This window comes from Pristis pectinata, chromosome 2 (genome assembly GCF_009764475.1).
Source record: "Pristis pectinata isolate sPriPec2 chromosome 2, sPriPec2.1.pri, whole genome shotgun sequence".
Taxonomy (NCBI): Eukaryota; Metazoa; Chordata; class Chondrichthyes; order Rhinopristiformes; family Pristidae; genus Pristis; species Pristis pectinata.
In genome coordinates, this window is record NC_067406.1 from 47,246,226 (window position 1) to 47,260,856 (window position 14,631).

General features: G+C 39.7%; 1 protein-coding gene across 1 annotated transcript in view; it reads left to right on the plus strand.

The window, feature by feature from the left end:
* The window catches only part of parp8 (poly (ADP-ribose) polymerase family, member 8), a 292,103-nt gene that overhangs the window by 181,228 nt on the left and 96,244 nt on the right, over nt 1–14,631 (plus strand). The window contains exon 8 of the mRNA XM_052010563.1: nt 13,819–13,879. Coding sequence (XP_051866523.1) covers nt 13,819–13,879 — 61 coding nt within the window. The remainder of the gene's footprint in view (nt 1–13,818; nt 13,880–14,631) is intronic.

Consider the following 14,631-nt stretch of genomic DNA (forward strand, 5'->3'; position numbering starts at 1 on the left):
ATTTTGATTAGTTTTTTATGTCTCCAGTGATTTATCACTAATTCATCAAAGGCTGTTACAATGCTGGTCTTGAAATTAAATTTGAGTGGGGATTTTTGGTAAATAGTGCAGATATATTGCTGTACCCTGTCTAAGCAGCTGTGTGTGGGTGTGCATAAATAATAACTCTAATTCTAGCAATGTTGTTTTGTGTGACACCCAGAACAAGCTCCATTAATATTTATAGCTGTGAATCGTTTTGATGTAGCCCAATAGCATCAATCAATTCAACGTAACCATTATAATGATTGTGGACATGAAAAAAAGGACTTGAGCCATTCCTGCCTGTGTGACAGAATAAAGGTGCATCATTGTAGAGTGTTTCTGTTTTCCAGCTGTACAAATATGATAGCTTAACTCTGGAATCAAATACCCTCATCGCAGTGCTCGGCATTCAGACCTTAGCGGTATAACTGCAATATTTTATCAAAGTCTTCAGGGGTCCACTCAACCTCTTGTGAACTTTATATTTTTAGTTGTGGGCAATATTTAGAATGGTTAAAATATAATATTAAGCAGTAGTGTGAGGTGGATCATATAATTACTGTTGTAAATCTATGCGTTGCCAGGAAAGTAGATCTGGTATTTTTCTTTGGATATCTTAAGTGAGCTCTGTCACTAACAGTTCTATGAAAAAATAAAATCCATTGTTCTGAGCCATCATTGATATCTGTAACCAATACACAGATAGCTGGTTGCATTGAGGACTATTCATCAAATTGAATATATGAACAAATGTCTGTATTAAGTTAATTTGCAATTGCTGCTTCAGTACAGACATAGAACAACTGTGGCTTTATCCATGGGCTGCTGAATACTTTAATTCTATTTTCGTTCAATGATTGCTGCTTCAAAATGTAACATTTTCTATTCAGTGTTGAAAACTATTATCAGACATAACCTCCAGAACTTCAATGCATGGCTCACAGTTTATGCAACCTTTTTTTGATGTTTGATGAAGGGAGTTTTAACAGTTGGCATACTTTTTCCTTTGTAAATGAATCCACTTTAAAGCAGCAATATGCCGCCAGAGTGAATGGTTAGACCCAAACAGGAATAGAACAGGATTAGGAAATATGGCTAAAGGTAAAGACTTTGATTTTAAAGAGAAATATTAAACAGGTAGGCTGGGAAAATGGAGAGATTTAGGGTGCAGGATGATAAACGATGAGGATGTTGTGTAGGGCAGGATGAAGGTGGTAGAGGTCTTGATAAGGTGGAACACAAAAGGCTGCCACGGAGAACCTGAAAATGTCTGGAATTGACAAGTCAGCTTCAGAAATAGTGGAGTGAGGAAGGAGCAAAGAGAGGTCGTATTTGGGGAAATAATCAATGGATTGTGTGATTTGAAGTTCAGCTCACTGTCATAAAAGATGGGTAATAGCACCTTGAGTTAAAAGCTGACTGAAAAACTGCGGTGATGGGTGACATCTGGATGGACAAGAAAGATGCCTTCAGTTCTGACAATGGTGAACAGCAACAATATCTACTGGATTTACAAGCAAAGCAATACCACTAATTGTTATAAGATCAAAGGAGATATTTAAATGGCTGTTTTCAGTGTACATACAAATGCTGACGTGATGTTGCCAAGGGGCAGTATACTAATGAGGAATAGAAAAATCCAAGGATATAACTTCAGGAGACCTCAGAGCCAACCATACGTTTAATAAGAAGTCAGCAAAGAAGCTTTGAGTAGTAATACGACAGGTAGGCATGGAAGTGCAACAAGGCAGTCCAATGGAGGTGTATGGTGGTGGACAAGGGTAGTGTTGTTAACTGTAATCTCTATGGACAACCTGTGGAAGATGAGAATGCAACTAAAAACTATTCACTTTCTCAAAGTTTTCAGTCCTCTGCTTTACAATGTGTGCACATCTGAAGCACACAAAGCAGGTTCCATTCAGGTAATTTCTTACATCACTTTCATCAGAAAGTATCTCTTTAAAACAACTTTAAAGAATCAACAGATTTTGGACTTTGTTTTGAAATAGCCTAGTTGTTGAACTGGCAGTATTTTACCACCCATTGTGCATCTATTCTTCTTTTAACATTAAATAAACTGTTCCATATAATAGTCATTAAGGCACAGTTAGGATTGGAAAAACTTCATTTCTTGGTAGAAAACTTTCTTGTGCAAAGTGCCATGACACTGTGAACACAAATACAGTCTGGCATAGACACGATGAGATGAATGGCTTTGCGTGTCATAAATTTTCTCCATCCTTGGTCATTTTTGGCTCCAGTGCCTGAATAGTAATGTGACGGATTGCTTTTATGGAATCATTGATTTCAACTGGATGTATGCTGGATAAGTTCTATAATTGGGGAACAATCTGCTCTGCCACATTACCACTCAGTTATTAAGATGAAAATTAAGCCTGTAATGACAGTGAAAAGCCTGAGCCTGAATGCAGAGTCCAGCACGTTCATGAAACAGATGTGACAAGTCAAAACGGAGCATCCATGAGGTGATAAGGAATCAAGAACAGCAGTAACATGCTCCATCACTTTGTAACCTCATGTCGCAGTATATCCCTCACTCTTTTGTAACAATCAAGCCAAGGTATCAATGGTTCAATGAGGAGGAAAGTTTAAAAGAGATCTGCGGGGCAAGTTTTTTGTTGTTGAATGCCTGGAATGGGCTGCTGGTGGAAGCAAATACGATAGTATGGTTTAAGAGGCTGTTAAATAGACACATGAATATACAGGGAATGGAGGGATATGGATCATGAACAGGCAGAAGAGAATTAGTTTAATTTAGCATTGTGTTCAGTACAGACATTATGCAGGGCAACATTGGCCTCCTCAGCTACTTGGGGACCCACTGGAGTGGAAACAAGTCATCCTCAATGCATGCTGAAGGAACATGCATGCATGCAGAAGAGAATGCTGAGGGAAACACCAAGCATGCTTAGAACTGAAGTGCCAAGCTGGAGAAGCTGCAATACTGGACTACATGTGCGTGAAACAGCATGCATTAGATAGAGTCAAGAAGCCTCACAACTAAGGGATCAGATCAAACGGTGATGGACAGCAAAACAGCTAGCAGGAAGAGGAGGTTCATGCCCATCCTTAAAAATGGCAGGGCCCAGTGTGGGTGAGTGCTTAAGACATGGATGAAAGACTCACAAATATGTTCAGCCAGAAGTGCAAAGTTGATGATCCATCTCGACATCTGTTGATCGCCACAGAAACCAGTCATCAGCCAATTTTGTTCACTCCAGATGATATGAAGAGAAAGCTGAGAGCACTGGATGCAGCAAAGGCTGTGACACCAGACAACATCCGGGCTACAATGCTTGTCCTCTAGAACTAGGCATGTCTTTAACCATGCTATTCTAGTGCAGTTACAACATGGGGATCTACCCAACAATGTGGAAAATTGCCTTTGTATGTCCAGTTCACTAAAGGCAGAATGTCCAATCAGACTAATTACCAGCCAACCAGTGTACTCTTAACCATCAACAAGATTAAGAAGGTGTTGTCAACAGTGATATCAAGTGGTACCAACTCTCCAGTCTTCTCTCTTCTTCTCTGAGTCAGTCCCATGGCATTGAGGATGACTTGCTTCCACTCCAGTGGGTCCCCAAGTAGCTGAGAAGGCCAATGTTGCCCTGAATAATTCTGTGCTGAACACAATGCTGAATTAAACCAATTCTCTTCTGCCTATACATGATCCATATCCCTCCATTCCCTGTATATTCATGTGTCTATCTAACTGCCTCTTAAACCTCACTATCATATCTGTTTTTCACCGGCAGCCCATTCCAGGCACCCACCATTCTCTGTGTAAATAAAATTTACCCCACACATTTCCTTTAAACTTTCCTTCATTTGCCTTAAATGCATGGCCGTATATTCTGACTGTATATTCTATATATGCCTCCCCTAATGTAGAGGTGAGTGGTAGAATCTGGGAGGAGTTGATGGGAATATGGAAGGAATAAAAAATGGGATTAAGATAGGATTGATATAAATTGGTGGTTGGTGGTCAGCACAGACTCAGTGGGCCGAAGGGCCTGTTTCGGTGCTGGATCTCTCTATGACTGTATGACTTTGCCTGTGTTTGAGCTGATGCAAGGAGACTTCATGGGGTTTAGTATCAGTGTTGAGGGCTCTAAGAGCTACACCTTCCACCTATATATCACTGTGCCATCACCTCTGGTGGGTCTGCCCTGCTGGTAAGTCAAGATGTAGGCAGTGATTGTGATGGAGCCATCTGGCTTATTGTCGGTAAGGTTTTATCATGTGACTGTGACTAATCGGGCTTTTACTTGACTAGACTGTGAGACAGCTCTCCCAACTTAGATATCAGTCCCCAGATGTTTGTGAGGAGGACTTTGTTAGGTTGATTGGACTGGGAACAACTTTGCTGTGTCCAAAACTGGTACCAATTCAACGTGGGGTTGTCCACTCAGTTTTATTCCTTCTCTCTTTACATATAATGGTACTGGTATAACTGAATGGCTTGCTAGGCTATTTCAGAATGCATTTAAGAGTCAAACGCATGGTGTGGGTCTGGAGTCACACGACCAGACTGGATAAAGATGGCAGATTTCTTCCCCTGAAAGGCTTTGTGAACCAGATGGATTTTTACAACAATCTGGTTATCTTTCATGCCATCATTACCAAGACTACTTGGATTATTCAATTTTGTTCACTAAATTCCAGGTTATTAACTGACTTTTAATTCTATATATGTCGTTGGTGGGATTTGAACTTGGATCTCTGAATGTTTGTCCAGGTTTCTGGATTACCTGCTATAGGTTGTCCATGTTTCAGGAACATACTGGAGAGCAGGGATCACTGCCACTCAGTAGACTGAGCTTTGTGCCGGGTTTGTCTTGATTTCAAACACTCTTTTTCTCAGATTACCAAAGGCTGTGTAAGCGCATTGAAGCCACTGGAGAATTTCATCATCGATATCTGCCTTTGCTAAGTGATGGCTCCTTTCTGAGATATGGGAAGTGGTCCATATTTTTCAGGACAACATACTGGGCCTTTATTGTCAGAGCAGGGAAATAACTTACCATTGCCCAGTTTGGGTTTCACCAATCCAGTTATCTCCTCATCTCTTCACAGCCTTGGTCTAAGCATGGACCAAAGAGCTCAGTTGCAGAGGTGAGGTGAGAGTGACTACCCTTGATATTAAGACAGCTTTTCCCCAAAAGTGAAATCAATAAACCTGGTAAAGCAAGCGGGGAACACTCCAGTGTCATACCTCACAGAGAGGATGATGGTTATAGTTGTTAGAGGTTGATTATTCCAGTCCCAGGACATCACTGCAGGAATTCCTCAATGAACCAGCCAACTTCAGATGCTTCAGTGATCACCTTCCTTCCATGCTGAGGTAGAAGTGTGGATTTTCACTGATAATTGCACAATATGCAATTCCATTTAAAGTGCCCCGGAAACAAAGCAGTCGATGCTTGCAATCAGCAAGACCAAGACAATATCCAGGTTTGGACAGATAAATGGTAAGTAAAATTTGTGGCGTAAAACTTGGAGTATTGTGTACAGTTTTAGTCACCCTGTTATTAGGAAGGATATCATTAAAGCTGGAAAGAGTGCAAAGAAGATTTATGAGAATGTTGCCAGGACTCGAGGTCCTGAGTTATAGGGAGAGGTTGCGCAGGCTAGGACTTTATTCCTTGGAGCATAGGAGATTGAGGGATGACCTTAACGGAGGTGTATAAAATCATGAGGGCTACAGATGGGGTGAATACACACATTCTTTTTCCCAGGGAAAAGGAACCAAAAATTAGAGGGCATAAGTTCAAGGTGAGTGGGGAAAGATTTAAAAGGGACCTGAGAGGCAACTTCCTCATGCAGAAGTAGGTGCATATATGGAACAAGCTGCCAGTGAAAGTAGTTGAGGCAGGTGCAATAACAACGTTTAAAAGACATTTGGATAAGTATATGGATAGGGAAGGTTTAGAGGGATATGGGCCAAACACAGGCAAATAGGACTAGCTTAGGTGGGCACCTTGGTTGGCATGGACCAGTTGGGCGGAAGGGCCTGTTTCTGTGCTGTATTACTCTATGACTTTAAAACTGTGAGAAAATGACCATCTCCAACAAGGGAGAATCTAACCACCTATTCTTGATATTTAATGGCATTTCCATCACTGAGGTCCCACCATTAAAATCCTGAAGGTCATCATTGACAGAAACTCCACTGGACCACCCACATAAAGACTGAGCAAAGAGGAACAGGTGAAAGGCTGCAGCAAGTGACCAACAGAACTGTTCACCCGCAGAGGCAGCTATCATGCTATTGAACTGTTCCACTACTCGCATTGTTATGTGACACTGAAATGTGTTTACAAGCAAATAACAGTGACTACCATCTGTCACAAACTCTATCAACAACAAACATGACAATACATCATCAATGTCGCCGTCTATCAATGAACTATTAATGTCTAATTACTTGCAATTGGTCACTGTGTTTAGAAATATTGTGATCAATTGCAAGTAATTAGATGTTACATAAAGCCTTTCTTTCATTTACAACGCACAATTCAGGAGTGTGCTGGAATAGTCTCCACTTGCCTGGATGAGTGCAGTTCCAACAACAATCAGAAGTTTGATACTATGCAGAAAATGTTGCTTGCTTGATGAGCATACCATCCATCACATTCATTCCCCTGCCACTTACACATAGCGGCTGCAGTGTGTACCATCTACAAAATGCACTATAGTTACTTGCCTTGACTATCCAACAACACCTCCCAAACCCACACCCTCTAGCACCAAGGAAGTTACTGGCAGCAGGCACATGGTATCCCCTCCATGTTGCACACCATACTGATTTGGAAATATTTTCTTGTTTTTTCCTTTGTTGAGTTTTTACTGTAACTCCCTCCTAAATAGCACTGCAGAAATATCTTCACCAAAAGAACTGCAATTGTTCAAGAAGCTAGTTCATCAGTACCTTCTCAAGGGCACTTAGGGATAGGCAATAAATGCTGGGCTTGTCAGCGAAACCCACATCCCAAAAAACTTTTTTTTGAATAAGCTCCAGTTTGGCCTTTTGAATTCAACTTAGAGACAGGCACCATGAATTGGTATCCAGCCAACCATAAAATTGCTCTAAAGCTCTTGGGAACTGCTGGATAAAAGTATTGCAGGTCTTGTCAATACATGAGGAGATCTTGATATGTCAATCAACATGTAGCTGATGCTTCCACTCTAGCAATTCCACGTTAGCCGGTTAATCAGTGCCTCCAGAATACCGTTCAACAATAGTTCTAAACACTGGGATCAATTGCAAGTAATTAGACATTAGCAGCTCATTGATCGATGGTGATATTGGTGATTTAGTGCCATGTTTGTTGTTGATAGAGTTTGTGACAGGATGATAGTCACTGTCATTTGCTTGTAAACACATTTCAGTGTCATATAACAATGGAAGTAGTATAGCAGCTCAATAGCATGAAAGTGACTTCTGCAGGCAACAGTTCTACTTGGTCATATATTGAGCAAAACAAATGCAGCAAAGTTGAATCATTGGTTCTTGGCAGCAGTAATAGTTCCTCAATGGACATTGCTTTGAAAATACATGAACCGTCCAGAAAAGTAGCAATTGGAAGCATATTGCTTTTATCCCATGACTTCTTTTCTTATTCGCGACTCATTGATTCCTATCGATATGCAACTGAAAACCTCAGATGATAGGCTTGTGCAAATCTGTATAATATTAAATTTGTACCTACTAGCATTTTCTTTTGCTAACCCTGAGGATTTTTATGTTAATTTTGTCAAAATGTGAAATGTCTTTGCTTTTACACTTTTAGTTGAATTTACTACTTTTGAGATGCCCCATGGCTCTGTCTTTTCATGCTATCCCCACTAGATGACACTAGAGAATAGATTTCTCAACCTCTGCCTAAATTTTATCCTACATATTCTTCTTCGTAATGATTGAAATTATTTACTAAAATAAGGGCCTACATTAATTAAACATTACAAAAACACTATATTTTGTAGTAACAAAATTACATCTGTCCATTAAAGAAAGTATAAATTGCAGGACAGCAGTGTTCCTGGACTACAATTCAAAAAATCTGTTAAAATCCCACCTTGCTATTTGAGAATTTTAGTTCAATTTTAAAAAGCTGGAAATCATTAGATGATGTCAGCAGGTGAACAGGGAACTGTCAGATAATCAAAAAAAACGACTGATTCACTGATAACCTTTACAGAAGGAAGCATTATTACCCAGAGTGTCTGGCATGTGGCATCACTTCCACATCAGCCTTCTGAAGTGACCTCCAACCAGTCACTGTATCATACCATATTACTGCACTGCTTCATGGTGTCTCGCCATCACCTTCTGAGGGCAACTAGGGAGAGACAACTAGGGAATGCCAACCATGCTGACAACTTGGTGTTTGCAATGATTCTACCTTGCACTGGATTCCTTTTCTTATGGTATTGTTATTTCATTGTGAGCAATGCCATAGGAATGCTACTATTCCATGTTAAAATTCCATGTCGTCAAGTCTTCTAGGCTTTATTTTCATTTATACTTCTGCCTATAGTGGTAAGGTTAAACCATCCTTGAGGACAAATAAATTAAAGTAAAAATCCATGAATAATTAGTTTCCATGCTCAACGCAGTTTGTGATCTCAATATTTGACCATTATAGACATTCATAGATCTTTGCTGCCTGATCAGTGAGGAACTAGAAGGCAGGAAAACGGCTACTATGAGTTTTTTTGAAATGAAGAAACAAAGATGCCCAAGATATGAAATAAATTCTCTGGGGAACTAATAAAATTACACTGTAGAGTAATATTAGGATTATAATGGAGGACTAGCTAACTGTATAGGAGACAATGAGTGGGGAACTAAAGAATGCCAAAAGATGGAGCTTGCTTAAAAACTGGCATAGAATTGATGAGTGAAATGGTTTATTTTTATTTTGTGATTTCTAAAATGCTGTAATTTATTTGGCAAGTCAGGAATATTTTAATTACTAATGAGTAATGGTGCCTTCATGGAATTATGGAAGGTTACTGCACAGATGGAGGCCATTTAGCCCATATTGGATATAAAAGGGCAATTGTGATGAATCCTACCAATGAGTTCTTAATCTGTAGCCTTGTAAGGTTTTGTAATTGTGAATTAAAATTTATTCTGCATATTATACTACTCTGCTTAGTGTTATTATTACACCCCAAGTGTATAATTTTTAAATAAGTTAATTAATAAAATGAACTTATCTATCAAGAATGAGTACTATTATAAATGCATAGGGAACTTTAATGAGCTAGAATAAGCCATGCGAGCTGTCTTTCTCCAGACAAGGGTGACCTCCATCTTAAAAAATATATTTGTGAAATAATCTCAGCATTAAGTAGAAGTTGTTGCATTTGTGGATCCAGGAAAGATTTAAAATTTGAGATCCAATAAAGAGGGAAAACATTGTGAAACATCATTTTAATTAGTGTCTGGAGCTTTTTACGTAAGGACAAGATTACCTTGGCTGTGAAACACACATTGTCAAATAGCCTGCTAACAGTTTTGCATAATATCACTTGGATGAAGTAGTGCAAGGGGGAGTTGGAGATATTGGATAGGATAAAATTAGATGGAAAGGAAGTGCTAAATAGGTTGTCATCATTCAATTAGCAGATTTCTAGATCCACAACGCATTCAGCCTAGGTTACTGAGGGAAGCTTAGTTGAAGAAACAGAAACTCTGATGAAATTTTAAAATCCATCTTGGAAATAAGAATGTTGCCAGAGGATTGGATCAAGGCAAATGTTGCATTCTTGTTCCTTAAGATAATGGGTAAACCTAGTTACTACAGGCCACTTCATTCAGTTTACTAGTGGGAAAATGAGAAGAGATCATTGTCAAGAAGAAAATTAATTCTATGGGAGAGCAAGCACTGATTTGTGAAAGACAATTCATGTCTGACTAACCAGACTGAGTTAGACTGGATAGTGTGCTACTTGGAGGGGAATCTACAAGTGGTAGTGTTCTTATGCACCAGCACTTCAGCAGTGACCTTCTTTCCATCATAAGGCCAGAAGGGGGGATGTTTACTGATGAGTGCACAATGTTTAATTCCATTCGTAGCTCCTCTACAAAAGAAGCAGTCTGTGCCTGCATGTAGCAAGATCCAGACAACACAGACGTGATGGTATAGGTGACAGATTTGGGAAATGCTCTCAGAGTAGCCTGGATGAGTAACTGCAGTGCATCTTGTAGGTAACACACACTGCAGTCACTGTGCACTGTTGGGTAGGGAATGAATATTTCAGGTAATGAGATGGGGTGCCAATCAAATTGGTTGTTTTATCCTGACTAATGTTGAACTTCTTGAGTGTTGTTGTATCTGAACTCATCTAGGTAATTGGAGGGTATGGCATCATGCTCTTGACTTATGCCTTTTAGATGGTAATAAGGTTTTGGGGTGATAATAGGTGAGTCATTTACCTCGGGAAACCCAGTTTCTGAACAGATCTTTCAGTCATTATGTTTCTGTGGCTGGTCTCGTTGAGTTTCTTGTCATAAGGTGAACCTCAGGATGTAGATGCTGGAGGCTTAGTTATGGTAATACCATTGAAAGTCAAGGGTAGGAGGATAGACTCCTCCTTGTTGGAGATGGTCATTGTCTGGCTATTTTGTGGCATAAATTTTACTTGCCATTAATCAGTGCATGCCTGCATGCAGCAAGATGTAGACCATACTTGGGCATGGGCTGACAAATGGCAAGTAAAATTCATGCCACAAAATAGCCAGACTATGACCATTTCCAACAAGAAGGATTTGCAAATGAAATTAAACATTGTGCAAACATCAGCAGACATGCTCGTTTCTGACCTTATCATGGAAGGGAGGTTATTGATGAAGCAGCGGAAGATGTTTGGGCCTAAGAGATTGTCCTGCAGAACTCCTGCAGTGTTGTTCAACAGTCACAACCTTCTTCCTTTGTGCGAGGTATGACTCCCAACATCTGAAGTATTTCCCCTTTGATATCCATTGATTTTACTTTACCAGGGCACCTTAATGCCACACTTGGTCAAATACTGCCTTCGTGTCAAGGGCAATTGCTTCCACCTCACTTCTAGATCTCAGCTCTCTGGTTCAAGTTTGGACCAAGTTTGTGAGGATTTTTGGAACAGTAATATCTGGACTAGACTTCTGATTTTTATGAACGTGACATATTTTTCACATTGTTGGTTAGGTGCCAGTGCTGTAGACTGGAACAGCTTGGCTAGAGGCACAGCTATTTCTGGAGCCCAGGTCTTCAGTATTACAGTAGGAATGTTATGTGGCCCCATAGACTTTGCTGTTTCCATTTCTCTTAGCCATAGAGTAAATCTAATTCTGATGATGTGGCTTCTGTGATGGTAGGGATCTGCAGAGGAAGCCAGATTGGCACTTAAAGCTAAATATGGTTGTAAATGCTTCATCATTGTCTTTAGTACTGACATATTAGGCCCCACTATCACTGAGGATGACAATTTTCTTGGAGGCTCCTCTTCCAATTAGCGGCTTAATTGTCCTCCACAATTCATGAGTAGATGTAGCAAGTCTGCAGAGCTATGATCTGGCCCATTGGAGGTGCAACTGCTTAGCTGCATCTTTTTTATGCTTTTCTTTGTCATTTTACTCTGTTGTGACTTCACCGGGCTGGCAACTCATTCATAGGCATACTGAGTGTGGCTCCTGGTATGGCCCTCTGTACTTCCCTGGGTTGATAGTAGTGGTAAAGTGAGGAATATGCTAGGTTATGAGGCTGCAAATTGTGATGGTGCTAGAGTGAGTGGTGTTGATGGTCCACGGCACCTCATAGATACCCAGCTTTGTGTGCCAGATCTGTTGTGAGTCTATCCCATCTGGCATAACTTTGGTGCCACATACCACAATGGAGGGTATCTACAGTGTGTGTTGTTTTTTTTTATATATTGTTTAGAATAGTTTACCCACATCATGTAACATACATATTTGGAAAATAGAAGTGCATGGTATTAAGTCAGTGTGGTAACATTGATATGTAATTGCTGATGGGTTGGAGGCTGCTTAGTGAACAGATGATTTTTGGCTGGAGAATTATGGACTTGGGTCAACAAGAAGTTGATACTGTGCCTATTAGTTCTGTGTTACAAGTAAATATCCAGGACATGGATGTAGCGAATAAAATTTCGAAGCGTATGGACGATATTGGTATTGGTATTGGTTTATTATTGTCACTTGTACCGAGGTACAGTGAAAAACTTGTCTTACAAACGGATCATACAGGTCAATTCATTACACAGTGCAGTTACATTGAGTTAGTACAGAGTGCATTGATGTAGTACAGGTAAAAACAATAACAGTACAGAGTAAAGTGTCACAGCTACAGAGAAAGTGCAGTGCAATAAGGTGCAAGGTCACAACAAGGTAGATCGTGAGGTCATAGTCCATCTCATTGTATAAGGGAATCATTCAATAGTCTTATCACAGTCTTATAAAACTTATAAAACTTGCAATATAGTAAATAGTGAGCAGGATAGTAACAGGCTGCAGAGAGACATGAATGGGATAGTATAATGGGCAGACACATGGAAAATGTAATGTAATGTTGCAGTGTGTGAAATATTGCATCTTGGGGTGAACATTGTGAGTGAATTTAATCTTTGTTAACTACTGCGAAGGGGAAGCAAGAGCAGAGGAAATTTGGTGTGATTATGCACCAAACCTTATGCAGGCTACAATAAGAAAGAGTGTGAGATTCTTGGCGTGGTAAAAAAGGCTTTGAATAAAAAAATTAAAAAAGTCATTAAAAACCTTTGCAAATCATTGGTTAGCCGTGGGCGGGAGTGTTTGTGCATAATATGAGGCACCAGACTTTGGAAGGGTGACTTGGCCATGGAGAGACTGCTGTGAGAGCTGTCTGCCTTATTCAGTACTTGTATTAAACTGCCCACAGCACTGTTTTACAATAATTTGTGCAAAAAAAACAACCTTATTATTTCCTTCTGAGGCATGCACAAGCCAAAGACAGCAAGGTAAAAGGTAGTATATTATGCTCCATAATTCATCTACTAGATATAATGTATTAAAATATCTTGCTAAAGTTACTTTATGTACAGCTCTTTATTTTCCATCCCAGAAACATAATTAATTTTGAGGGCCAGTGACAGTTCTGTAGACAGCTGGATCCCAGGAGCAGCTGTGAGAGGAATGACAGATTGCTCTGTTTTGGTGGTGTTTGTTTAGGAAGGACTGTTAGCAAGAGACAAAAGAAGCTTCTGCTGCTCTTCATATGAGATCAGTCAGGTGCAGACTTGATTAAACTTATCACTCGAAAGATGATAGTGCAATGATGTCCTAGAATTTTTCCATTCACAGGATGTGGGTTTGGCTGGCAAAGTTGGCATTTACTGACCATCTCCAACTGGCTCTATCTGAGTAACCTGCTAGGCTGCTTTGAAATATAATTATTGTTGATGGGGGTCTGGACTCCCATAAAGGAGAGCAGATTTCCTTCCCTAAAGGACATTACTGTCAGCTGAGATTCTGACAAAAAGATGCTGCTCTTTTCCCTATCCCCATTGGAGACACATTTGGGTCGCACTCCCTGTCTCTTGCAAAAGCAGGAAGACCGATCAGAATCCAAGGCACAAAGCCACAGCTCTACTTTCCAGAGGTCACAGAGTCACAGAGGTATCACTAAAATCAAAAAGTTACAGATATCTTTTATGAGACTAGATGTTTTAACTACTGTTGATTCCTGGAGACATTCACTTCAAAGATTTTTTTTTCCTTTTCAGGGAATATGGTGCAATTGATGACGTGGACATCGACTTGCACATTGATGTCAGCTTTCTCGATGTGAGTAAACAAATTTGCTGTTTGTTAATTGCTGCATGATTTATGAAACATGGAATTTATGTGCAAATGAATTGATTGATGCTCCAAATTTTATTCTGAAGGTTGCTTTATCTATGGTTCATTAGATTCTATTATTGAATTCAGAAACTGAAAATATATATATGACTGAGATATTTAGAGTAATAATGCCAATCCCTGAGCTGATTCGGCACTTGGTTAACTCATCCAAGACATCAACTGATAGGCTGCGCGACACTAGTCTGATAAGCAATGGCAGAAAGTAGTGGATTGTGAGTTCATCCTCGTGATAAAATAAAGGCTGATTTTCTGGCTTTTGAGAATTGGTGCAAAGTAGCTTCTTCCCATTTGGAAGTAAGAGGACAAAGCAGAGAATGAAAAACTCTAGGCTGCAGGGTTTCACCTGGTGTGTAAGTAATCAGAGGCATGAAGACTTTCCAACCCATGATCACAAACAGAAGGTGAAATATGATACTTAGCTAGTAGATAGATGGTGGGGTAGAATTTAATTAGTAATAATAACGTTTCCCATGGGGTAGAGGGATGGCATTTTAAAAGAGAACTGGATTTCACGGATCACCTTGACAAATTATGTCATAGATGTCATATTGTTATGATTCTTCAATAAGTAATAATAAAAGTAAAAACACATATAATTATGCCTTTAATTATGAAATCTTTAGCAGTAAATGATGGAAAATTAACTCCTTTCAAAAATTTACCACTGTAACTAT